This window comes from Lissotriton helveticus, chromosome 5_1 (genome assembly GCF_964261635.1).
Source record: "Lissotriton helveticus chromosome 5_1, aLisHel1.1, whole genome shotgun sequence".
Classification (NCBI taxonomy): Eukaryota; Metazoa; Chordata; class Amphibia; order Caudata; family Salamandridae; genus Lissotriton; species Lissotriton helveticus.
Window position 1 is genome coordinate 510,106,703 of NC_136065.1, and position 27,949 is coordinate 510,134,651.

Genomic DNA, 27,949 nt, shown 5'->3' on the forward strand with positions numbered 1-27,949 from the left:
GCTGCTATGCTTTTAATGGAACAGGACCACTACTTCTGAGCATGATGCTATACTTTTTATGAAGGACATCTAACATGAGCTTCAATTGGAATTCCATAGAGCATATTATCAAGCTTTATCGCCGTTTTAGGGGTAGTTTTCTGCCGCTTAAACGGCGATAATTTTATCGCCTGTCTTGATATTATGGCCCTATGTTTCTCAGTTGGAATGCTATACGTTTGATGCAACAATATAACTACTTCTCAGAAGCCACAGCTGTTTGGTGATGCCTATTGTATAAATAGAATACACAATGAGAGATATATTTATTCCATGCTAGGAGCCGGCCCTTATTCCCTGGATTGGGCAATAAAGTCTTGCTCTCTCCCAGGCAGCAGAACAAATATTTCTCATTCCAGCAGATTGTGTGTCTGCTGGCAATAAACAGTGATCTCCATCACTAGTGACACAAGCACAACACACATTCAGAAGAACCTTGCACACTGACCTGGGGAGCCGGAGCCAGGACTCACCGTCAGCAACACATCCTGGTTGTCGGCCAGTGCCTGCTTGGCCAGGTACCGTTCCCTCTTCATCTTCACTTCCACCGACTCTGGGATGTCTGGAACCATCCAGTCAATGCAGCGGAGGCTGAAGAAGACCGCGTGCTGAGTGAGGGGTGGGATGGAGAGGAGATATGGGGAGGGAGAGAGAGAATCAAAAAGAGAAAAAATACTTAACACCATCCTCTGTCTTCATACCCAAGTGTAAAACACAAAGACAATGGCAGAGCAAGAGTGCAGCTGCCCCACATACACCACATGGGGTAAGGGAGGTAGAGAAGGGTCACCAGTGGGGTAGCAAAGGGGAGCGGTCCACCTCAGGTGTCACGAGCTTTGGGGCGGCGGCCTCTCCCACTCCACCACTGCTTGTACATGCGACCATCAAGGCAGACGCGCGGGAATCGCCAGCACCCCAAATCCAGGGGCGTAACACAGGCCCCAGCTGCCCCCGCGGTGTGGGGGGCCCCCAAGCTCCAGGGCCAGGGGCCCCCCTCTGCACAGCACTCTGGCTGCAGGGCTCCTGATTGAGCCCGGAGGGGGACCCCCCAGGTGCCTTGCAGGGGCCCCCCTCAAGGCCCGAATCCCACCCCCGCTTACACATGCAGGCCGCCGCCACGAGCGGCCAGAGGTCTAGCTACTCCACTGTGGGTCACTGTATCGCGTGCAATAGGTTGCATGACAAAAATATCACAGCCATTACATTACATCAGTCTAGTGTACGAAGTTGCAGAGTTAAGAATAGTAATATTGTGTTGGGCAAAGCACCGGGAAACCCAGAGTGGGTATCTGTTTGCACTTCATAAGCATTTAAATAATAATCTTTTGCTAGAAGCTGTAATGGTTGATGCATCTACTCTCACAGAATTTTAGTAGAGATTTAATTTACATGTATGTAGGCACATATCTAGAGGGATTTATATGGTGCAAGACTTGCTGGGAAGCGAGTGAGTGGACACCAGAAGGACAAAGGCCGATACGCCTTAAGGAAAGAAAATAGAAATTCTGAGAGGGGATGTAGATCAATGTAAAAGGAAAGAGAACACAGCTTCAACATAATGTGAGAGGATCAGGAATGATACAGGAAATTTACTACAGCTTCTATTTGAGGCAATAACGTGCTGAAGTACATTTAGTCAACTATTGTACGTAATTAGATGGGAAGATTATTATGTTGTAATTCAGAACTTTGAGAGCTGGGATGCTCTTGGATTGAGTTTTTTACTACTTTCGAGAGAAGATCAGGGGCTGTATTACATATGGAGTGGCTTTTTCTTGTTTGCGCCAGCCTGCTCAAACAAGGAGAGTGAGCCATGTTAAATTGATTGCGCTGTTTCCAGGGCAGCTGTGAACTCAAGCGGCCCTGGGGGTAGCACATTCAAGTAAAATAGGGAGCAGCTGTGAAGCAGGCGATCTGTGTTTCACTGTGCAGGCAGCAACCTGCCTGCACTTTTAAAATGGGTGAGAGAACCCCTTGCAGGTGGGTGCAGTGAGTGACCGCAATACCTGCAATAGATTGTATAGGGGTTCATAGGACCCCTTCACCCCCTCCAGAGGGCTGCCATCATGGGGAGCACTGATAGTGCACCGTCTTTCTGTGGCACACTGTCAGTGTGTCTTCGAATGGCTTCTTTGGCTTTGTGCCCGTGTCTATAATTCGGTGCAGGTACAGATGCAAAGAGATGCCCTAATTTGCATGGGGCTGTGCCTTCATGCAAATGAGAGAACGCCCTCTGATGGTGGTGCTGGCGCTATATGTGCGCCAGTGCTATCTGTTTTACCGAAGGGACTGCACAAGCATCTGCGGCCCCTTCTGTAATACCAAAGTGCCCCGGGGGCATGCAAAGCAGGCGCAACCACCTGTTGTGCTCCCCATGGCACTTTGTGTAATACAGCCCCAGGTCTGTTTGGATGATCAATGTGAGGAGCAGGGAGTGAGGAGCAGGGAGTGAAGAGGGCCTTTGTAGTGTCTGAGTTTGCCCCCAAGATCATGCTCTGAAAATCTGCAGCAAATTGCAAATTATGTGCTTAGGGTCCAGTTTAGAATTCATTCATACACACATATAAAATGTTCAGAATTAGTTATGTTTAGAATTCTGGTTGCATGGTGGCCTGGATGACGTTACTACACCATACATTACCTGCAGTAGGTTACAAAGAGGACGTTATATCGGCCGCGTTGATACCATGCATGGCTTTACATCGCAAGTCGTTTCTACGACTTGCAATAGATGGCGCGCTGGACCTGGAAGAAGGTGTGGGCAGGGAAAGGAAGCCAATGGAGTGGGGGTGAAGTGATCATGTTTCTTCAGTCCGTGGATGAGACATGCTGAGGAGTGTAGGATGCCCTCAAGCAGAACCAATTTGAAGTCTGGGAAGCCATGGGGCAGGCGTTACCATAATTGAGGTGTGGGAGTATGAGTGCTTGAACAGTAGTTCTGAGGTGGCTTTCTGGAAGAAATGGTTTCACTTGCTTTAGAAGAGAGAGCTAGTAACAGGCCATCTGTTTTTTGGCAATGCATTCCTAGAGAGTGATACTGGTGTCCAGGGTGAATCCAAGTGACTTGGCATGTAGTAAAAGGATGTGGATGGTTTGGATTGTTGATGATATTGGGAAGATGAGATCATGCATGTGGCCTTTGGAGTGTGTTGTTTGGGTAATTAGCAGTACATTGCAAAAATGCATCACTAACCACTTGACAACATGCGCAAGTCTTAAAGTTACCCATCTGTCATATGAGAATGGGCAAGAGGTTTCTCAGAAATGATTTGCAAAGAGCCATCGGTCATAAGAGTGGCCTAGCCTCTGGAAGCTAAACATGGAACGTGAGCCATTCCTGCCTTCCTCACACCTCACCTCGAAAGCAATGATGAATCCCAGGCGGATGGCCAGCAGCTTCCAGTAGAAGAGAGTGTGACTTCCTGTCTCATCACGAAAAGCCTTGTACCTGCAACACAAAATAAAGAAGCAAAGGAAGCAGGAGTCTGTCACAAACAAGAGAGAGCAATAACATTACTCAGTATCAAGAGGGTGGAAACTCTTCAGTGGTTGGGTATTGAAAAATGTCTGAGTAGTGGAGTGAAGATGTTCAATATGTATTTTTAAAAAGATCTCCAGCATCTGTAAAGGCAATATGTGAAGGTGCCTCAAGAACAGGCCAGGTCAACTGCCAACCTGGACAGAACACAGTCATTTTGTAAAGCATTGCCTTCCGCAACCAGGAGCAACAAATCAGACAAGAAAACAGAATTGCCTGAACCACATATTCCTGACTGGTTCGATTGTAAAACAAACAACCCTCTAGCTGACAATGAAGGACAAAACTGATCAAATTATGTTCCTCTTAGAATAAACTGTGGCAAACTCTGTAGATTAATGAATTTCCTAAGAGGATAGATGTTTCTGCTGCACATAGCCTGACAATAAAGACAGACTTATGTAAATAGTTTTTTAGTTGGAGTTTGGATGAGTGCTATGGGGCTGTCCTTCACATGAATGTAACACTTGTGACTCCTCACAGATGGAGAGGCTTTGCCCTTCTTGTGTTACTGCTGGTGATGCTCATGAGTTGTATATTTTAAACCTCTGAGAGTAGTTTTCTTAGTTTGGGAAGCTGTATTTGCTATGCAGCACACAATCATGAGGTGCTGACTTATTGTCCAATGAGACTTTTATGAAAACTGAGCCCATTCCTCATCAACCTGCAGGATTCAAGTTTTTAGCACATCCCACGTGGGCAATCCAGACAAAGTGACCAGGATTGGTAAAGGACATTCCGTAGCGAACAGTGAAGAAGATTTCTCAGGGCGTGGTGTGGTTTGACAGCATGGGGGTATTAAGAAGGGATGATAGGCCCAGGGTTGTTTTGTAGTTTGTACTGACCTCCTTGAGATCTGGGTGTGAAAATGTACCTGAATCAATTACCACTGTAAGGTCATACTTATGACAATGCACTGCTACACAAATCTCTCTTAACAGAACACAATATTGGGTATTATATGTCTGTGTACCAAATTCTTCAAAGCAATGATGTCATCTTTGTGACCATTTCAGATTGCTCATCTACCTACATACGTATGATATTGTTTTAATATTCTTCATGTGAACAAAAAGTTAAATAAGTGGTATGGGACTTGGGGGACTGCGGAGATGACTGAGTTCTGAACTGTTCTACTGGTGACTTGGCCCAATTATCTCTGCTCTGAGTGAGACTAAATACCAGGAAAAGTTACTTTATATCATCAGCAACATGAGGGATGACATTGTAGTGCGACCTTGTTGCCTGGAGTAAGCTCTTGATTATTTTCTTCATCTTGTCACACTAACAGCACATCTGAAGAAATAACAAAGGCTGTTTTGTCCCTCATGATGCCAAGTGCTATCAAGCTTTATCTGCTTTAAATTCTAAGCAAGGTGGTTCTCCTTTTGGGTCCTGCAGTCTCCCTTCTTGAATCCCCGCTTTATCTAGATTACGTTTTTAGGTTTCAAGGATACCTTTTTTGTTAAATTTTTTCTTCCTGGCAGCCATTTGTTTTTCAGCCTAACCAGTCTCCTTACCAAAAGGCTGGGTAGTGATGCGTTTTGATTCACTCTCACTTCTTCCTTAGCCAAGTTAATTGTGTTCCTCACAACATTAAGGTTATTCCGTATCATCTATCTTATAAGGAGCCAATAAGAATCCTTCTTATCTTGAAATTCAACCCGCATCTAACTTGTCATCCAATTCACTTGGATGGTCCATTATTGACACTGAATAGTCAAAATACTTAAGTACTTAGTTTGCTGTTAAAGGAGGCGATGTCTAATTTAGGGGCAGAACAAAAACGAATTTCTAAAAAGTCCCCCCTGGCTAAAAACAAGTTGACTGATCTTGTAATCTTGAAATCTGATTCTTTTATAAATAGGGATCCAACTTCTCCAGAATCATCAAAGACGGATTTCCCTCAATCCAAAATTCCTAAACTGGTGGGATCTACAGATGTTTTTAAAATGATTTAAAGATCCTCCTGCTTCCCATTGGGAGTTCCATGTGCAGTTGCCTAAAAGTGGGCAGCTGTGCACCAAATTTTCAGCTCGTTTAGAAGTTCACCAATGGGGATTGCTTCTCTGAAAGTACAGAGATCCCACAGGGCTGGTAATGATCGCCTAATAATGTTGTGGGTGGAGTTCGGCCAGGTTGGCAGACTGAATGATTTTCACCACCCTCACTGATGGCAGACTGACCACCAAATTTAAAACCAGGCCATTAATGTCCTGCAAATATAATTGACCTATACATCTGTTTCTCAAAATTGATTGTAAAATATGTGCAAAAATGATTGCTACGCTTCTTGATGCTTTTGTACCCAAATAGATTAAACACAAACAATCTGGTTTTATTAAAGGAAGTTTATTGTTAGTCCATTAAATATCTCTTTCAATATCATAATTAAGGTGTTCCAATGTTATTCCAAGTTAGCAGGTGCTAATTGCTGAAAAATCGTTTGATCTCCTGGATTGGTATTTTAGGTTTAAATCCTTGAAATGGCCTAGTATGGCCCAATAGTTAACAATTTAACCTCAATATTATATAGTTCTTTTGGAAGCACTATTCTTCTTAATTATATAATGTCTCCTGCTTTCTCAATTAAAAGAGGAGTCAGACAAGAATGCCTATATCTGTTTTTCTTTTTGTTCTATCTTTATAACCTTTTGTAGCCAAATGTCACTCATCAAAACCTTTCAATTTGGTATTGATGAGCTAAAGATTTACAGCATGAATGGATGGCATGCATATGTATGTGAATGTCCCTGAAATGACATTACCTTCATTTTCCAGAGATGATGAGGAATTATGTCTTTCAAGATATAAATGGATTATTAATAAATATGAAATCCTTCACTTAAATTCTTTTTGTGTGAAAAGTTTAATATTTATAATTTAACTTGATGTAATAAAAAATATTTATGAATACGGTTCTCTAATTCTGTTAGACATAAAAATGAATTTTAATTTAGAATGAATTAAAGAAAACCAGCATAATCCTATTAATAGTTAGTCCCTTTTATATATCTCCTGGTAGGAATGGCTAGAATGTTTTACAATTAGATTGTTACTATTGGTTTTAAAGTGCTTATCTATGCTACCTATCATGTTACCACAACTAAAATCTATTTCTTAAATAAGATGATTTCTAAATTCGTTTGGAATAATAAGAGGGGGGATTTGCTTTTTTGGTGAAATTAATTTCACAGATTTAATTTTCTGTCAGGAAAGCATGACACCGGTTCTCATGATACTGATTTGTAGGTGTGAGTATGGATACAGAACGCTTTTCTTTCTCCATTTCCATTTAACGATTGTAATATCACAGAAATCCTTGGTGTAGTCATGACCAATTTTAATCAATACAAGTAGATTACTCCTTCTCCATACTGAGAATAATTTAACTGAAATTAAAATGTTTTATTCTCCTCTATAGAGTAAAAAAAAGTATTAAAGTTAATAAAAGGTTGCTTTGAGTTCTTTGTCTAATAGAAGAATTTTCTGGATTAATTTATTACTTAATGAAGACAGTACAGATTTCAATAAATACAAGGGAGAAACTCTGTTCCTAACTCAACATATGAGCAACATGATAAACTTATTAGTGCTTTGAGGATATTGCCTACATTTCAGATTCATAGCAACCCATCATTTATTTCTCAATATTTTTATTTATTTTTTATTTTTTATAATTCTACAAAACAATCGTATAATATTTATTGGAAATTTAAGCTTGTGTAACCTAATAGAGATCAACAAAAGTAGAGGTGTTTTGGGTAAATGACACTGAAATGGAATGGGTTGGTAATTTAGGAGCTAACAGTTGAAGAAAGAACTGTACTACTTGTGCAGCTAATATTAAACAAACTCTTTATTTTCTGTATAATGCACTATTTATTACACCTGCCTTACTTCATAAAATGAATACATCTATCACTAATATATGCTGCCCCTGCTCTTCTCAAAATTTTAACTTTATACATAACTTTATACATATGTTTTTTGATTGTCCCCTTATTAAGGTGTTTTGGGTTCAAGTATAAAATAAAATGAATGGTATTTTGGATTATAACATTCAGTTATCAATAGGTAATATTTTTGTGGGTAGTTTCAATGATGAGAGGTGGTCTCTTCCTCTTAATGTTAAAATAACATATATATTTATAGCTAACTATTTTGTTCAGACACATATCAAGTCGATATTTTATGGTCTCCCTTGACAACTCATTTGTCCACCCCTTTGTCTTCTAACATTTGTCCATTAGTTACACAAGAAGAAGTTAATAAGTCCTCCTGAGGTGTGCGGTACCTAACTGCTACTTATTATTTATGTATTAATGACATTTTGTGATTTGAGATTTTTTTATGCATTTCACTACCTGTTAATTATTGATTGTAATTGATAAAGAACAAATATCATACGTTGTATTTAAACAATGGGTTTTAGTTAAATTATGCATTACACCCTTCTTTACTTCCCCTTTCCTCTTTTCCTTTTTTTCCCTCCTTTTTTATCATAATTAAACTTAGAAGTTATTTTTCATTTTGCCAGTTTTTTGTTTTCGTTAGCCGTATACACTTTTGATATTTAAGGTTTGTTTATTTTGTTATGAGGATTTCTGCTTGTTTTCTAGTGACAACTTGAGTTACTTTACAATTTGTAAATAAACATTTCCAACTTTAAAAAAGTTTATATGTGATAGTATCTTGTGACATTTCAAATTTGGAATTATTGGGAAGACTGCGATGGCTCATTTCTTAGAAGTACTCAAGGGGGGGGCTAACCGACTTGATGAATGGTTGCTAGGCTTAAGTAGTGGAGCATTGCAATGATGCAAAGATAGAAAGTGCAGCTACTTTAGAGCTGTTAGGTGTGATGTCCCCGTGAGGGGACAATGTGTCTTAGTGGGGAGGCAGAACCCCTCTAAAGGGGTGGAGATGGCCCAGTGATCAATTGAGATATCTCTATGTTAAATGGCAGGGGTACCCAAATAGTGGATAATGGAGATGCCCTAGTGGTGAATGATGGCGATGACCAAATCATACATGACTGTAATATCTCTGTGATGAAAGATGGTGTGGACAATGATTGAGGATGGAGCTGCCCCAGCATGGATGATGGAGATGCAATTCAGATAAATGGGAGAGAAATCTCTGTAGAGAATGGTTATATGTCCATGTGGTATGACTGGAGAAGCCCTAGTGGTTGATGATGTAGATTCCCAATGGTGAAGACTGCAGATACTTCAGTGGTGGTGGATTGCTGGATTTAGATTCATAAATGATGAGGAAACTCTGCGGGTGTGGCTTATCATGCCAAAGTAGTAGATTAAGGAACTGCCCTAGTGGTTGAATGTAAAGACACCTGTCAAGATCCGGGGGATAACCTATTTATTCAGATCTTGCTCTGAAGCACGATGCTCTGGGACGTGTGAATGTGTGTGCTTTAAGTTTTAAAGGGCTGAAGGTGGGCAAGCAGTGTATCCACCACCTCGTAAGAGCCTTTGTGTCTCAGATAGACATGCTATATGAGACACATGAGTGAAGTCAACAAAGCCTGCATGTCCCATGGAGCCACAGAACCCTCACAAGACTTGCAAATGGTGTTGGCAATCTTAAACTCTGAAGAGTATTAGCTCCTCATTATGCAGAGCATCCTTGCTAGATAATCAAGATATATAGATTCTGCAGCGAGGACCTTGCTATCATTGTTTGAAGTTTTACAGATTGGTGTTTTACATGTACGTCGACGAAAGGCTGAACTGGATGCAGAGCAGTAGTCTAGGACTACAGTTGTGTTTAAGGATTTGGAATTGATGACTGACCACTATTTTCATGAATCTTCCTTTGTGGATTATGAAGTTTTACATTGGCACTTTGTTATTTCTTTATTCAGTTCTCACTTTTGCACAGACTTTGACAACCTTTCTTTTACACATACAGCATAAATAAACTTAGTTGGGGAGGTGAATACATGTTGTTAGGCAAACTCTATATACTACTCTATATACTAATGTACATTGCATACAGTACAGTTCATGAACCTGTCACAATGGAATACTATTCACACCACAGAACATATTCTTATAACACTGAAGGTAGATGGCATAGTAGGAAAGTAAGATTATAAGAAACACATAATGACTCAGAATACTCTTTGCATATATCACATAGATTTTAAAAGACAAGGGGCCAGATGTAGGTAGGGTTTTACCGGTCGGTAACGGCCGAATTCGGCCATTACCGACCGGTAAAAGGATTTTGAGATGTAGGGGACTGAATCGGTAAATTTACCGTTCGGTAAATTTACCGATCGGTAATTTTACCGATTCTGTAAATATACCGGTCGGTAAATTTACCGACAGGTATTTTTACAGATTCGGTAAAATTGATATGTAGGTGGGACTCTTATGAGTCCCACAAGGCCTAAGAAATCGGTATGTTACCATCAAATTCAATTTGATGGTGAAATACCGATTCAGGTGTGCATGCACATGTGTGCATGCACACCTGTGCCATATGACAGGCAGACCTGCCCTTAGGGCAGGTATGCCTGCCATATGGCCCCCGACCCTTTTTTGGGGGTGCTAGAGGGTGTCAAAGTGACACCCCCTGCACCCTTGTCAAAATCGGTATTTACCGATTCGGTAAATACCGACCGGTAATGCCCCATTCATTCCTATGGGCTTCAAAGCCCATAGGAATGAATGGAGCATTACCGGTCGGTATTTACCGATTCGGTAAATACCGATTTTTACCGAATCGGTAAAATACACATCTGGATGGACCTACATGTCCACCCTTCATATTTACCGATTCTTAATTACCGAATCGGTAAAATTCGGTAATTAAGAATCGGTAAATATTTTTTACCTACATCTGGGCCAAGAAGTTCACAAGACCATAGAAAGATGGAAATACGAAGACAGCTCAATGTTATATCATATGCACTATTATTAGTTAGGTGCTGGAGTCAGTATCATCTAATCACTAAAGAATGTCTCTTGCTTTTGGATATGAATGCTCCTGCAGCACTTACAATGCCCAACTATGTGACTGGATACAGTGACAATAACTAGTGTCTCTGATTCTCTCTCTTATCCATTTCCCCTTTCTTCTACTTCTAACCAACATACTGTCAGCATATGGTTGGCAGTCAGTTTGGAGAAGTGTGGAAGCACAGATCACCTCTGTTAGATCCAGACAGATAGACTAGTGCATTCTGATAATATCCTAGTGGTGAGGATTGAGATAAGCCAGTGATACATTATGGGGGAATACTGCTGCGGTGGTAAGTAGAGCTAAGTAAACGATCCTGGTGAAGACTCCCTAGTGCTGCTTAGTAAAGATATCTAAGTGATGGACAGCGTAGGGTGTGGTTCCTCTAATGGTGAATGACGGGAATTCTTCTATGGTGGTGTTGAAGATTCTATTAGGGGTGGGGCTGCTCACAGTGGTTGAGATTAGGGTGGTGACTGGTGAAGATGCTTAAAAATGAGTGTCGGAGGAGCCCCATTGTTGGTGTTAGGACCTCTCAGCCATGAAATGATGGAGATTCTTGGTGGTGTTGTGTTGTGATTCTTCAACCTGGATGTAGCTCTGGAGCTTATTTTTCAAACTCTTGCATCTCCACTCACCTGCACATGGTGTGGTTGTTTGACACGTAGCTCTGCGGGGAGTAGGAGAGGGTGAAGTTAACGTAGCCATGAAGGTTGTTATCATACTCATACTTGTAGAGAAGTCTTGGGAGGAAATCTGAGGTGAATGCAATGAGGAAGGCCTGTTGGAGGTAAGACAGAAAAAGTAAGACAGAAAAGTTACAGGCCTTAAGAAAGATGTCATCACATTCCCCATTGTTGTTCCTTTTGCTATCTTAGGAGAATCTCTTACTCCCTTTTCACTTGCACCATATAACTCCAAATCTTTCCCTCCCTTCCAATGACAGGGTGGGATTTACTCCCTTACTGACACTAGCACACACCAAGTAAGCCTCTCTAACTGGCTGATGCCAACACAGACTGATTGAGCTTCTCCACCTGCCCAAATCCATTCGCAAACCAACAATTACCTATAATATTCTGTTCACTGCAGAAAAGCCATATTTACATCTTGCTGTCCACCTAGTACCTCAAATTATGATTCCTAATTCACCCTTCAGTTTTTAGAATGAGGTGCCCTCATATTGTATATAAAACTAACACTGGTGTAACCAAATTACTAAAAACATATACTAAACCTTTATTACTCATATGGTCACCATGAAACACTTTCATCCCTACCAACCACACTCTTTAAATTGTCCTCTCAATTCAACATTTTAGCACTGCTCAATTAGATTAATTTGTCTTTGTAATGAAAGTGTAATGGTGAGATATTCCTAAAGAATGTCAATGCTGTGTTTCAGTGGGATCAAGGGTTAGGGCTAGGATTGGGTATGGGACATTGAGTTAAAGGTAGATTAGGTTTAGAGTTAGAATAATAGGTATTTCTAACTGAGCAAAAAGAAGAAATGGGAAGGGTAGCAAGGGGGGTCACAAGGATATGGTGTGTTCCCTGTATAATGCTAGGAACAACTTGGTGTAAGGGGAAAATAGAAGTAAAATCTAGGAGCTAGAGTAACATCTAAAGTATGTGTATACAATTAATAAATGTGGAATAACGTCAAATTTTTCCCTACCTACATTTTGAGTCACCAACAGCCATACAACACTCACATGAACACACAGACCGCGGAGGTGAGCCACAGTTTGGGCCCACATGAGCTATTATATTTGGAGCTGTAATTGAATTTTCGCTGATTTCTGCTCACCCAAACCCTACTTCCTGGGTTACTGGCTCATCTGAGAGACCGGGTGGCTCTTCTTCTAAATTTCATCTTGGCCTTGCACTCCCTCTGTCTCACCCTGTAATGGGTGGACTCCTACTATTTGCAGGCCTCAACTGTACAGCTCTGCAGGCGGTCATCCATATCATGGGGTAGAGCTTCATCTTCTTGTGTGGATTGTACCCTCTTCATTAGGAAGGGGTTTGTAGAACTTGAAACTAGAAATTTGAGTTGAGTTGTTTCAATTTTTACTTTGAAACTTTTTGGCATTTTTCCACCTTGGTCCTCCACTAGTTCTTTGTGCTTTATTTTCCTACACTTGGTCATTTTTGTACTTACTTATTGTACCAATTCATTGATTGTTTGGAATGCTCTTTCAATAAATTCATTATAGTAAATTCAATAACTATAAATACAAAAAATCCACAATTTGCACTACACCTATCTCCAACACGCCCAGTTCCAACTTTAACCCAACCAGCTCCCCCTCCACTTTCTCCAAGCCCAGTTACACCCACAACCCACCCCCACCACTTTCCCACATCCATCGCCACAGTACGTTTACAACTTTACTTACATTGACAATAACGGAGAGCTGAGCCAGTGCCTCCAAAATAAAGAACCAGACTCCAATATCTTGGGCACGCTCGGCCACAGGCCGTCGGTACTCGCAAACAAACTTCTGGGCATCTAGGCGAATCTCCACCCAGTTATTCAGCAGTGCGAAGAGGGGCGCCAGTGGGAACGCAGCAACAAAGATGGTGATGAAACCAAACTGTAGAACTAAGAGAGATATGGAAATGAATGAGGGATATATCCAGAGCTTTACATTCTCCTGTCTCACAAACTTCACCACCTACATAATATAGCTAAATTAACTATAACTAAAGAGTCTGAAACAATCGAGCTCCGGACTCTACAGCAAGCCCATAATGCAGTTCGCATAGCTCCTGAGACCACGTTACCTTCAGTTCCTTCCATAGTACCCAGAGCCCTCTCCACATACTACAGTACCATAGGTAACACAGTTGCTAAGTTGTCACATGTCATATGTGACATCTTCAGCTATTGCTGTCTTTCAGCCAACAGTGCCATGTTATGTTATGTATAATGCATAAATCTTCAATTTATTTATTTGTTTGTTTTATTTATTTTCGCATTGATATAGCGGGGAAATTAGGGAACAAAAGTGGAACATAGGATGAAGACAAATTATGGATGGAAGTAGATCTGAAGATTTGGAATATTAGAACGTAAAAGGCTTTTTGAAGCGACAAGTTTGAAGGTCTTTCTTGAATGAAAGGAGGTTTTTGTTCATTCTGAGGGCAGCAGGGCTGGAGTTCCAAAGTCTGGGTTTCAGGCGGGTGAAGGCAGAGTTGTGGGATTTACTTTACCTTGATTTAAGGATTGCGTGAGGGAGGTTCGTTTTTCCTTGCGTGGCTCTTTCGCTGTGTTTTGTGGAGTTTGCCTTTGAAGTTAGATGGATGCCTGGCATGGATGACCATGTGAGTAATGCAGGCAATTTTGAGGCTAATGAGGACTTCTAGAGGCAGCCAGTGTAATTCGTTAAAGACAGGGGTAATACGGTCTGACTTTATTGCGTTAGATATGAGTCGAACTGGCTCAGGTTGAGTTGCTTTAAGAGGCTTAGTTGACGATTTCTGTAGTCCAGCAAAAAAGGCGTTGCTACCACTGATGTGTGAAAGATTGAAAGCTCGACCAACAGTCCTGAACTCTTCTGGTGGAAATACAGGATGTTATTTTCCTTTAAAGGTGTAGTTGGTATGTTGTTAATTTGGTTAACGTATTGATGTATTCCGTTAGGTTGAGGATGAAGTTGATGATGAGACTAGGGGATAGCACTGAAGGTACTAGAGATGGGGTGATGTCCAGTAGGTGAAGAGATACAAGCCATATTTAGGCTGAGGGAGGAAAGTTGCTTGTATGGAGTAGAAGGAACTCGCTTTATTTTGGGTTCAGTGTGAAACAGAGGTCACTCGCCAAACATTCTGTGCCTTCATAGGAGCTGCAATGATGGAGGAGATGAGTGGCAGTGACTTCAGCAAATGTTTTAAATAGAGATGATGGTAATGGCTCCTCTGAAGGCACAGAGAGGTTAATTGAGGAGATGATCTTAGTGAGTGAGTCACGATTTAGAAGAAAGAGAGACTACCAAGTAGTGCTTAATCTATTTGGAATATAAGGGACTGCAGCAGTTGGCAACAGCCTCATCTCATCCATTTTGTCAACATTTTCAGTAAAACAAATTAGTAGTCTTCTGCTTTGTGGATAATCCTCAGTGTTTTATTTTGGTTGATAAAGATGGTGCATACTTTTATGCATTGAAAGGGAGATTATTGCTCATTTATGAAATATGTGTAGCAGTTAAATTGTGCTTTGATAATGAGGACCTTATTTGTTTCCTTTGTTTTTTAAGGCTGAAAAGGGCATCTCGGGTTTTGTGTTGCCCTCAGTATTTCTCATATCATCTGGTATGTGTCTTGCTGGCATTTAATTCATTTGAAAACCAAGGAGTCTGAGTCTACATAGTTTTTGGTAAGGACGTCAGTGGATTGGCTGGTAGGGTTAGTAGTTGAGAGCTGTCTGGACTGTTAGGAGAATGCTTCAATAGGGAGCTTTTTCAAGGGGCTTGGATTATCCAATTTTTATGATAGAGTGATTGACAATCAAAAGTGTAATGGCATGGTGATCTGACCAGACTAGAGTCAGGCGTTCTTTCAGTGTAATGAAGATGTGATGGCTATATTAAGTTTTATCATGTAGCCCTTCGTGTGATCAGCTGTGGTGATACTTTGAGTGAGGTTATTAGCGGCGGCTCCTCCGCTAAGGCGGAGGAGCATCTCCCCACTGCTCATTGAGCAATTAAAAACGGAAAAATAAAATGATAATAACTGAACATTATTATCATTTTATTTAAGCATTCTGACTCAGTTGGTTGGGGGGGCGGGGTGGGGCTGGGCTGTTTGGAGGCTGTGGTAGGCCCTTCCTAAGTGCGCATGACATTTATAGCCGGCCAAAATGTCATGAGCACTTCGCATGTTCTCCACCCAGGCTGCTTACAGCCTGGCTGGAGAACATGCCCAGCCTCCCAGCCCCTGTCTAAGCGCCAAACTATGGTGCTCAGACCAATCACAAAACTGTTGTAAGGCAGCGCTGTGATTGGTCAGGGGAGTCTGGGAGGCTGCGTGCTTCCTCCTGCCCCAGGAGAAGAGGACGCCGGCCGCATCCAGGTAAGTCTTTTTTTTATTCCCTCCCCCCTCCGCTGCCTCCGCTGCCCCCACACCACAAGCACGTTCGGTAGCAGCCGCTACTGGAGGATGTGCTGTTTGAGCAGGTGTTCCCATTTTGCAGTGAGGGTGTTTTTTCTTGATGTTCAAAGGGATGATAAGGTCTCCTAAATATATATTCATGGTCAATGAGCTGCATGAGTGGAATGAGTTCCTCACAGTGGTCAATAAAGTTGGGGTTCAGTCCTGGTGTGTGATAAAAGTTGTGGAAGCACAATGTTTGCTTATTTTTGGATGTAAAAGCGAAGGAAAGAAGTTCAAAGATGGGGGTGTCAGTTATGAATCAATTGCAGATGTTTCCATGGATGATAGTGATGTCACCGCAGGTTTCTGTGGGCTGTGTTTGTGGTGGATGGAGGAGCTTGTCTGGACAAGTACTTCAAAGATGGCTGAGATGAAGGTGAGATCCAGATTTCAGTGATGAATGAATAGGTTGTGTGTGGTTTCGCATGTAAGAGCCTGGGCCGATTTGCCATTTATAAGTATGTGTTTTAGCTACTAAGATAAGGTGGGTTTAACAGTGTATGTAATTTCAGTTAAGTTGTTGTGTACTCCTTGGCATGGTTGTTAATGCCTGCAGTGAAGTCTGATGTAGTGTTTAAGGCTGGGGATTAAGTTTGCCCCCTGTGCCTGTTTTTAAAGGCCTGTCCATGTCCAGTGTTTTTCTATGGAGTTCAGCAACCCTACTGGGGAGAGGAGAGATGGGGTGACTAGAATGACACCTATTGAGGTTGTAAAATGATCAGAAGGAAGGGTATAAAGAAGTATGATAGAAGGGTAAGCAAAAGCAGGGGAAGGAGCGGAAGTAATGTAGAACGGAGGAAGAGAGAAAGATCTTGTAGAAGAATTTAAAGTTTAGCAAGAGAATTTAGTAGGTGAGCATGAAGGGTAGAGGGTAGAGAGGAGTGAGGGGAAATAACTTGCAAGTGAAGTAGCAGGAGAAATATTCATAAAGCGAGTTCACTATGGGTCGACCTCCTGCCCCACCAAGAAACCTGGGGCCTGTCTTCAGCAACTGTAATGTTAACTGCACTTTGTATCCTTCCATCCCTCTTGTTCTCAGCACCCCCCCTCCACCCTCCCAATTTAAATTTATGGTATACTCTTGTGATTCCATGCCTCTTGTACAACGCTATGACTCTGTAAAGCGCTCTGATACCCTAACGGGTCAAGATCGCGCTCTATAAAACACAAAAATAAAAAAATAAAAAATATACGATGTATGTGATCTAGCTTTAGTGTTTCAGGTCATATGCTGGTGTGGAGCGGCTGTACAAAGTCTTACATATGATTATATTGCATAAGCATTTCCATTTGATTCAGCTGGTGTTTAGCTTCTTGAGTTCTATATGTTATTTGGTTCTGTTCCTTTCTGACTGGTCTAAGCCAATCGGCCTGCATGGCCCTGTTTGTTACTGATCCCAAACCATTAAAGCAAGGTGTCCCTCAGGGCTCCACCCTTAGTCCGATGCTAACATTTCCATGATGACCCCCCTTGCAACATTGAGGAAGCCTTTTGGCGTTCAGATTGTATCTTATGCGGATGACACTCAGCTCCTTCTTGCACTGGACAGGAACACGACCAATCCTCTTAGAAGACTTAAGTCATGTCTGATGGCTGATTTCCCCTGGATGCAGCTCAGTAACCGTAAGTGCAATGGCAATAAAACAGAGAATATCCTATGTGCCTAACCCTCGTCCCCCATTGTGGGATGGTGATTGCTGGCCCAGTCATGTTTTTTTCCCTCCAGCCCCGGCGTCAATAGTGCATAGTTTGGGGGTGAGATTTGATGTTCTTATAGACTTTTACCCACATGCAGCGGGCGTGGTGGGCTCGTGTTTTGGTCTGTTAAAATCTATGAAGAAAGTTTTATACTTACTGCCGTTTTGGTCTGTTAAAATCTATGAAGAAAGTTTTATACTTACTGCCGTTTTGGTCTGTTAAAATCTATGAAGAAAGTTTTATACTTACTGCCGTTCAAGACTCAGAAAATAGTCCTTCATGACCTCATTACTTCGTGGTTAGATTACACCAATGCTCTTTACTGGGGCCTTCTGACTTACACCAGCTAAAGAGACTTCATCTGGTTCAGAATGCCACTACTTCGCTTTTACTGAAGGTCGCCAGAAAGGCTCATATGCATCACCATCTTAAGGAGCTTCGGGGCATATTATCAAGGAATGGCTTTAAAATTATCGCCGATTTAGCAGCGGGAAACTGCAGCTAAAACACCCATAATGGGCTTGATAATATGCCGTAGAGAATTCCAATAAAAGCCCATGTTAACACCAGAACATGGGCTTCTATTGGAATACCCAAGGGCATATTATCAAGCCCATTATCACCGCTTTAGCGGCAGTTTCCTGCGATAATTTTAACACCGTTCCTTGATATATGCCCCTTCATTCGTTGCCAATTAAGGAGTGGATATGGTTTAAAGGTCTTCTTCTGGCCCACAGAGCTTACTACCAGACTGGCCCTGTGTATCTGGCCAACAGGCTGACTCCACACCATCCGACGAGAACTATTCCCTCCTCTGATGCCCTTGGCTGTGGTTCCTCGATTTAAAAAGAAAAGATGGAGAGGCACTTCCTCTTCATATCTTGCTGCCACAGTTTGGAATTCCCTCCCTGTACATGTACGGGCTATGAAAGAAGAGCACTGTTTGAAGTGAAATGTTTAAACGTGGCTATTTCTCTCAGCATATTCAGTAGGATGAATTTGGTTTAGTGGGTCATTTAGTCTGCTTAGTGCCAGGACACTCTGAGTCGCCATGCGCTTTATAAAACATTTATTATTATTAAGAGGAGATTTTCAGATCGTTTTGCCGTTTGTTTTGTTTCCAGGGTCGTATAGCGGGGAGCGGGACTGGTACTATGGAGTGCAGGTAACTTGAGACAATGCAATCAATTTCGTCAGATGTAAGTAAGCGCAGACGTTTTGATTCTGCCTGTAGTATTGCATTTTAGCCACGAGGTGGCAGTGTGGCATATATTATAATGCCTTCCAAGAAAGATATGGAGTTATCTGAGGCCGTGTCCCGTACAAGTTGTAGAGCAGACTTGTCCAAGGAGTAGTTGGTGAGCTACTGGTAGCTCTCTAGTTACCTGGGAGTAGCCCTCCTCTTTTAGCCTAGCCTACTAACTTAGAAGATTTTGCTTGTTTGAAGTAATATATGTATATCAAAATGGAGAATGTTTATTCGAGGTGAAATTGTGTGTATTTCCAAAACTCATTGGTTGGTGTTTGCAGAAAAAAGGCTAAATTTCCAAAATATATTCAAAACTCATATTCGAATGATAAAATCATCGGGCACAGAGCATTACTAATATAATCACATTGGTAACAGGGACATTGCAGATATAGTAAGTGTGTTACCCATGTAGAGACATTCGAAATTGACAAAATAATTTTTGGGGATTAATGCTGGCAACTCTTCCTGGTGCACTAAGCCGATCCCTGTTAGAAGCCTTGCATATGTTGGCCGCTAATGTAATGTTATCTAACATGGTCACTATTACAACACTAATGGTATCAGTTGCTCTGGATGGTTTTCATTTTTTTTACTGACTTTCCGGTGACGCGATGCCCTGCTCCATATTTAAAAACAGGCGTTAGGCCACTTTTATGGCTTAACATCGCTTTGTAAATATGGTGCCCTTTCACGCAGGTGAGTGAAAGGGGCGTGAAAGGGGCATGCAATGGGTGTTCTACTGCAACATCTATTGAGTTTTTTTACGCTGCCCCAGATTTACAAGGATCTATAACTCTGAGGCAGTGGCAAAAACTAACACCATGCAAAAGCAGGCATTAAAGTGCAGCAACAAGGAGAAATACTTTTATTTCTTATTGTTTTTGCTTTTTCCGTGTGCAGCATTCGGCATCACACTTAGAAAGACCAAAACACCCCTAATTATTGTTTTTGGGCATTAAGGGACACTTTAAATAATGACAATGTGCTACTTCAATGTGTGCTGCAGAATGCATCACACGTAGAAATAACAATTTGTCACTATTGATTGTTTATGTGCGGAAAGGAACACCTTCCTGCACATAAACAATCATTCCCTGCAATGCAGGCATCCTTGCACTATGGCACAAGGGTGTCTGTGTTGGTGATAGGAAGCTATTTTTAGTGCCAGTGCTAGGAAAAACACAGGGGTGCATCGTATTCTTGTAAATATGGTGCAACCCTGCTTTTTTTAAACGACGCAGCGCAACACTGCAAAATTTCCCGCCGGGCTGCACCATTTCCTTGTACATATGCCCCTGAGACCTCTACAACAGTTCTTGGCCAAGAGGGTAGGTGGAGGAATGCTTTTCAAGAAGCTTGGAGGAGGAAGGGTTGTCTGGCTAATGGGGGCGCTGTAGCTGTTGAAGATGATATATTCAAAAGATGGTGGCATTCTATATATCGGCGCTTAGCTTTCTCAGGATCGTCCTCCACCGCCAATTTTAAATAAGCAGGAGTACAATCAATTACTTTATTTTCCATCCTTAGGTCCATCAGGAGTTCATTCCGAGGTTTGTCACAATCAGTTATGAAACAGCAAACTTTTGACTCCACCCTTTCATGATTTTTAAGGCCCTATATATGCTTACTTATGGCCTTATGAATTTGTTTGATCTAATATGATTAATGAAGTGTAGGGCACTTGAAGCAATATCGGAAGTGCACTTACTGTGTAACCGAGACGTTAATGTGTGTGTGTGTGTGTGTGCACATTAATGTTTTCTTTACACTGACAATGAATTGAAGCTCCTATATATATATCTACATGTGTGTGGTTTGAATAAAACTGTTAATCTTCATAAATCCATGTACTCATTTAAGTAGTATTTTTCATGCTTTATATAATGAGAAATGCATCTATTTGAATTGCATTTTGCACTTTTAATGTGACTGTCTATGTACCTGTAACCACGCAGTTAGAACGTGTATTGAAATGCTTATTATACTAAAATTGACCAAAGACCGTAATCATTTAGATATCGCAACTTTTAACCTTCAATGTGGATGTTTTCTTTGGGTGGAATGTTTTTCTTTCCTCTGCAGGTGAAGGGGTATAATCTAATGAATGGAAAAAGGCACATTGTGTGAACGAGATAGGGAAGCTTGAAGAGAGGGATCATTGACATAATATCGAATTCACAAATATAGAATTACCAAAATATCGAAGAAAAAATATAGAATGCAAAAATATTGAATTCCTATCTACAAACAGGTAAGTACAAAAATATCTAATCAAAACTATAGTTTTAAAAAATATAGTTAGTCAAAATATCTAATTTTTTTAAATGTCTTAAAAGTAATTTAAATTTAATGAAATATTAAATATAACATTTACTATTACCACTCCAGTGAGTGCAACAGTAGGGAAACGGTTGGATAGCGTAGGGGTAAAAATTACTATTCCCGCTCCAGAGAGTGCAACAGTAGGGAAAGCATTGGATAGCGTAGGGGTAAAAATTACTATTCCCACTCCAGAGAGTGCAACAGTAGGGAAAGCATTGGATAGCGTAGGGGTAAAAATTACTATTCGATATTAAATTACTTACCTTCAATTCGATATTTTTCACCACTATATTCTGTCCATTTGATATTTTGTCCATTCTATATTTTGACTTCGATATTTTGGTAATTCTATATTTTGAATTCGATATTTTGTCTTGTTACCGTTCTGGATATGTGGATCAAAGAAACAAATTACGAGTGTGGCTGCCAAAGAGTATCATTTGAAGGTAGACACTAATGAGGCCTTTTGATGTGGGATTCTAGAGAGTTTTTTCTGTTGGTATTAGTAGACAACAATCTTGAGCTATTTTCATATTCTTTTCAGACTCGGAGAGGTACGGATCTCTATGTGCTACTCTTGTTGTGCGGCCTTATGCTATGCGATATTCTTTCCTTGGAGATCTTCTACAGAAATTCTGCTATGCTGATGATCTACTTTATTGGATCTAATCAGAGTTTCCATTTAGCATTCATTAGTGTAGGATAGATAAGGAGAATTTGAATCCTTCATGCAATATAGTCAGGAGGACAGAAGATTTCAATCCAACCACCAAGCAGTGTTTCTTATACTTTGTGTGGTGGCAACTGAAAACCATCATTTGCTTTCTGTGCCGGTTTTGGTTTCTGTTGGTAATTTTATATTTCTATACCATGTTTCTGAGATTGGTTTATATCACATTGGCTGTGAATTTCTAATAAATCTCTATTTAATCTCACTTATTGACTTTGAGCTTTACTGTGAGATCCAAATGGTTGCACTGGATTTGTGAATTGGAAGTGATACTAACTTCTTTTATTCCTTAAGAACCCAAGAAAGTTTAATTGCGGCGGGGGTAGGAAAGGGGCCGACTCTTCTACTTTATAACCTCTTCTACTCTTAAATTTTGGAAGAACAAGTAGTCCTGAGTCGCCAGATCTCAGCTCGCCTTCAGGGAAATACAAGAAGAAACAATTATTTATATAATAATTTGATCAGATGCTTTTGTGGGCCTAATAGCAACTTCCTAGGATACCCTTTTGCCATCAGTGGCCATATTGCACTGAGTGCCCTGGGGTAGAATAGACTTGTGCACCCATGGGGCACTGTGGTATTACAGACGGGACCGCAGACGCACCAAGTCCCTGTGTTGTACAGATAACGCTGGTGCTAAATGTGTACCAGTGTGATCTCAAGAGGGCATTACGATGCACATGAAGTAATCAATTGACTTTGTGCGCATTACATTTCACTGGTCTGGACACAATGGCAAGGAGGCCATCCAAATGCGCTCTTACTCTGGGCCACAAAGAAGTGACACACAGTAAGTGCCCATTCCCCAAGTCTGCCCCTTGATATGGCAATGTAGGTCCCAGGTACACCCCAGGAATCCCCATTAAGGTGTGTGCAGTCAGTCAGGGCAGCTTTTTGCAGGGGGATATATGACCCCCCTCCCTCCCCCTAAAATGCAGGTCGTTTGCCATCAGCACAGTGAAAGGTGGACTGGACGCTTCACGCATCTGGCCTGTCTTTCACTAATGCGCTGTTCTTCCCAGTGCATTGTAGGAACTGCGAACAGTGCATTTGTTGTGATACAGCGCACTGTCTCGCCCTGTGCCCAAAGCACAGACTGAAGTGTGTGTGACGGCGCTGAGTGGACCAGGCTCTGTATCCATGATGTGTCTCCTGAAGCAAAAGCAGTCGCCTCATATAAAGCAAGGTATTATAATAATTTAACTGTGCCATACAAATGATCTGGCCAAAGTTGAACATCCACCTTCGTGAACGAAACCTTGCAGTTTCCATAACAATCTTAAATAGTAGTTACCACTCTTAGTAACTCTTTTGACCTTGGTGATTATCTGCTAGACCAGCATCTAAATAGATGTCCGAATTGTAAACATTTGAGAGGGTATGCATAATATTAAACGCTTAAAAGTCCCTAAATGCAAAGTGATGTTGGCTAAAAGTCCAGGACTGGAAGATTGAGTTGCACACCATATAAGGCAATACCCATAGGTTGAGAGCCAATTTGAAGCCTGCAGCATTCACCACAAACAGGACACATATATATATATATATATATATAGAACTTACAGGTATCTAATCGGACTACAAATCCCAGAAATGATGGTGTGATGCGGAACTCATCCTGCGCCTACCATGTGATTTGTGCTAATAAATATCCGAGCGAGAAACTGAAGATGCCTGATCGAGTGTTTCCTGTTGGCAGCCCCTGATGATGGGATTCTTTCCCTGAAACGCGTCGGGCAAACATTTTAATTGCAAAGAGGGGAAATGCGCTGCTAAAGAAGCCCGGATGGCGGAGAACTGTTGAGTGCCTCCTAGAAGCTTCAGGCACTTTGGGATGAATATTTCGACACGGCCGCCTGTGCCGTGGGGAGTGCACCATCACCTGCGTGAAATACAAACCTTCATTGCAACGTGAGGCGAGTGCTCCTAAACTGGTTGGGAGCATTGGACAGAACTCCTATTGAAATGCACAGCGCGCAGAACCTCGAGTGCTACCTACTATAGGTTAAGAAAATTGCCTAATGTTACTTTAAACACTCGACTTTACTTCAAAGAAAAACGAACTTACAGGTATCTAATCGGACTACAAATCCCAGAAATGATGGTGTGATGCGGAACTCATCCTGCGCCTACCATGTGATTTGTGCTAATAAATATTCGAGAATATGAAGATGCCTGATCAAGTGTTTTCTGTTGGCAGCCCCTGATGATGGGATTCTTTCCCTGAAACGCGTCGGGCAAACATTTTAATTGCAAAGAGGGGAAATGCGCTGCTAAAGAAGCCCGGATGGCGGAGAACTGTTGAGTGCCTCCTAGAAGCTTCAGGCACTTTGGGATGAATATTTCGACACGGCCGCCTGTGCCGTGGGGAGTGCACCATCACCTGCGTGAAATACAAACCTTCATTGCAACGTGAGGCGAGTGCTCCTAAACTGGTTGGGAGCATTGGACAGAACTCCTATTGAAATGCACAGCGCGCAGAACCTCGAGTGCTACCTACTATAGGTTAAGAAAATTGCCTAATGTTACTTTAAACACTCGACTTTACTTCAAAGAAAAACGAACTTACAGGTATCTAATCGGACTACAAATCCCAGAAATGATGGTGTGATGCGGAACTCATCCTGCGCCTACCATGTGATTTGTGCTAATAAATATTCGAGAATATGAAGATGCCTGATCAAGTGTTTTCTGTTGGCAGCCCCTGATGATGGGATTCTTTCCCTGAAACGCGTCGGGCAAACATTTTAATTGCAAAGAGGGGAAATGCGCTGCTAAAGAAGCCCGGATGGCGGAGAACTGTTGAGTGCCTCCTAGAAGCTTCAGGCACTTTGGGATGAATATTTCGACACGGCCGCCTGTGCCGTGGGGAGTGCACCATCACCTGCGTGAAATACAAACCTTCATTGCAACGTGAGGCGAGTGCTCCTAAACTGGTTGGGAGCATTGGACAGAACTCCTATTGAAATGCACAGCGCGCAGAACCTCGAGTGCTACCTACTATAGGTTAAGAAAATTGCCTAATGTTACTTTAAACACTCGACTTTACTTCAAAGAAAAACGAACTTACAGGTATCTAATCGGACTACAAATCCCAGAAATGATGGTGTGATGCGGAACTCATCCTGCGCCTACCATGTGATTTGTGCTAATAAATATTCGAGAATATGAAGATGCCTGATCAAGTGTTTTCTGTTGGCAGCCCCTGATGATGGGATTCTTTCCCTGAAACGCGTCGGGCAAACATTTTAATTGCAAAGAGGGGAAATGCGCTGCTAAAGAAGCCCGGATGGCGGAGAACTGTTGAGTGCCTCCTAGAAGCTTCAGGCACTTTGGGATGAATATATATATATATATATATATATATATATATATATATATATATATATATATATATATATATATATATATATATATATATATATATATATATATATATATATATATATACACCATACCCATATACTGCAGCATTAAAGCTCTAGGGTTTATTTACTCACAGTTCACGGCACCAACAGCTTACTGCACCGTAGGAATAACAGCATTAACCACAACCGAATCCAAATGCCCATGGCTTTCTGAAGCACTCCACATTCCCTGCAATTCCTCCACTCAGTGCATCTACATCTTCCGCTGCAGGGGCATATTTACTGAAAGTGGCAAAGTGTGTCATTAAGCCAAGAAGGCTAACGAAGCGCTCCGTCACTTTAGAAACCCAGGGCTGCACCACATTTACAAGAATATGGTGAAAACCTGCATTTCCCCCTGCGCTGGCGCTAAATCTAGCTGCCTAGCACCAATGCAGGCACCCTTGCAACATAGTGCAAGGGTGTCTGTGTTTGCAGGGAAATATGGCTTATATGCAGGAAGGTCTCCCTTCCTGCACATAAACAATTTTTAAATGGCGTTTTGTAACTTCTATGTGTGATGCTTAATGCAGCACACATAGAAGTTGCAAAACGTCATTTTTTTGTAAATGATTGTTTATGTGTAGGGAGGGACACCTCCCTGCACCTAAACAATCATTGGCATTTTGCTGCTTCCATGTGTGCTGAGAAAGCAAAAACGAGGAGAAATTAAACATTTCTCCTCATTTCGCTTGGGTAAGACCAGTTTTTTCTTGGCACTGCCCCATATTTACACCACCCGTGTGAATATGGGGCAGCATCAAAATCAATGGGTGTTGCGGTGGAACGCCCACCGCAACACCCATTTCCCTCCCCTTTCAGGCTAAGTATAGCATGAAAGGGGGCCTTATTTACAAGGCAACGTTGTCATGCTAAGTGGCTTAACACTGCCTTGTAAATAAGGCGAAGCCCCTATTGCAACTACAACGTCTGAAAAAGTGACATTGTAGGGGCCAAAGGGGCTTGTAAATATGCCCCACAGTTCCTAGATAAACAGCAGTCCCACACTGCTCCATCAGCCAGGGCCCCTACTTCCTGCTTTTCTCCTGCAGGGAGTACAAGTTAGAAATTTGGGCATGTAGCATCATGTAAGCATTGCATCCCATAGCTCAACCATGAAGCAATGTTCCGTAGTTTGAAATATCATCTTATCTCACCCATCTCTAAGTACTCCTCAAAGAGTCCTTCACACTCGATCAGCTCGTAGTCTTCCTCCCATCGCTTAGGCTCCTGAGAGATCTGTGTCCCCCTCACTTTAGCCAGTTTTCTCTTCTGCCTCCAGGCTTTGACCTTCCTGTTCAGAGGACAGTAGGAGAGAGATGTGGAGACAGTGTAAGACAATTATTGTATGAATGAAAATTTTCAGGGTAAAATAACCTGTGCACCTGTTTAGATCCAAATGATTGTAAAATGACCAATCTTGTGAAAGTGTACTTAACAGAGGGTTGTACAAATTTTGAGACCTCTCCACCTCCAAATTTCCGAAATTGAAAAAAAAACTTCTGAAGAAGGAAAAGTTACACAAATCGCACATCTTTAAATTAATATGAAAATGCGCAGAAATTAGAATTTTAGATTTTCTTCAGCAACATTTTACTATTTTAGGTAAGGTGAGGTCTTTCTTCCTCGAGTAACAATGGAATTACATGAATTAAACAGTGTAATAAGGAACCCCGGTTTTTTACGTTTGCAGTACATTTTATAACTTTGTAATTAATGCCGCCACTTTCTTCATATTAATAAATAACCTGTATATATTTTCCCAAAAAGTTGTTTTTTTTTATTGTCCATTCTTAAAATATTTTGTGTATATCATGTAAACGTTTGAATTCAGGGAAACCAACTTTAATATTGTCCTCACAGCCTGTTTTGATTGAGTGGTTTAATTAGCTAACATAGCCACAAAGTAGTACTTTAGGATGTCAACAAACTTTGACCTTTAACTTATTGATTAGATCAATAAAGTGTTTGCTGTTTCCAACATTACTTTTACTTGTGTTCTGCCTCTTTATTATATTTTTGTTAACTCCTTTAAATAAATTTAACACTTCACATGACTACTGAACATGGACTGCAGTATATTATACAAAACTTTTTAATTCAATGTTGTCTTGTATATTTTATCTACATATTGTATATATTGATAGCCTGATATATTGCAATTCCTTTGTATATAATGTTGATTCTATATAGTGTGCATATTTTGTATCACATGAAACTTGTTTTCTGTGCATTTTAATTTGCGTATTTTACTATCTCGTAAATTAGACCTGTGTAAAACTCTGGTCTCCACTAATTAAATAAATAAACTAACTAATAGAGAATATAGTTGTAGATTTTGCTGCTCAGCTGAATCGTACAGATCGGTTTTGAAAATCCAAACTGTGAATCTGGCCAGCCGTTACAAATTGAGAGAGAGTGCTGGTCATTTGATAATGGTAAACTCATAATATATGAAACAACTGAAATATGTAAACCACAATATTCCTAAGTGTAAAATGAAAATAGTACCAAAGAAATCTGAAGAATTATCAGTGAAATTATGTTAATGAGATTGTGCAAGAGTTCAAAGGCAGAATGCTGCCAATATTGTATGTTGCCTAAATTAGGTTTGCCAAACACATTGCTCCCCAAAATACAAATAAAAGCCCTAAGCGACACTCCTCTTCCATTAACAACTCAGATTACAGCACACTATCTACTGTCAAAATCTTGGAATGTTCCGGGAAACCTAGGGCCATATTACCAAGAAAGGGCGATACATTATCGCCGCTGTTATCGGCAGAAAACTGCTGCTAAAGCGGTGACAATGGGCTTG

The 27,949-nt window shown here is 41.2% G+C and overlaps 1 protein-coding gene across 1 annotated transcript in view; it reads right to left on the reverse strand.

Annotated features, from left to right (window-relative positions):
* Positions 1–464: 464 nt before the first annotated feature.
* Positions 465–27,949, reverse strand: part of ANO7 (anoctamin 7) — a 221,107-nt gene continuing 193,622 nt past the window's right edge. Inside the window, exons 18-22 of the mRNA XM_078640414.1 lie at positions 26,289–26,425; positions 12,967–13,172; positions 11,203–11,345; positions 3,397–3,487; positions 465–647 (exon numbers count right to left, since the gene is read on the reverse strand). Coding sequence (XP_078496540.1) covers positions 465–647; positions 3,397–3,487; positions 11,203–11,345; positions 12,967–13,172; positions 26,289–26,425 — 760 coding nt within the window. The remainder of the gene's footprint in view (positions 648–3,396; positions 3,488–11,202; positions 11,346–12,966; positions 13,173–26,288; positions 26,426–27,949) is intronic.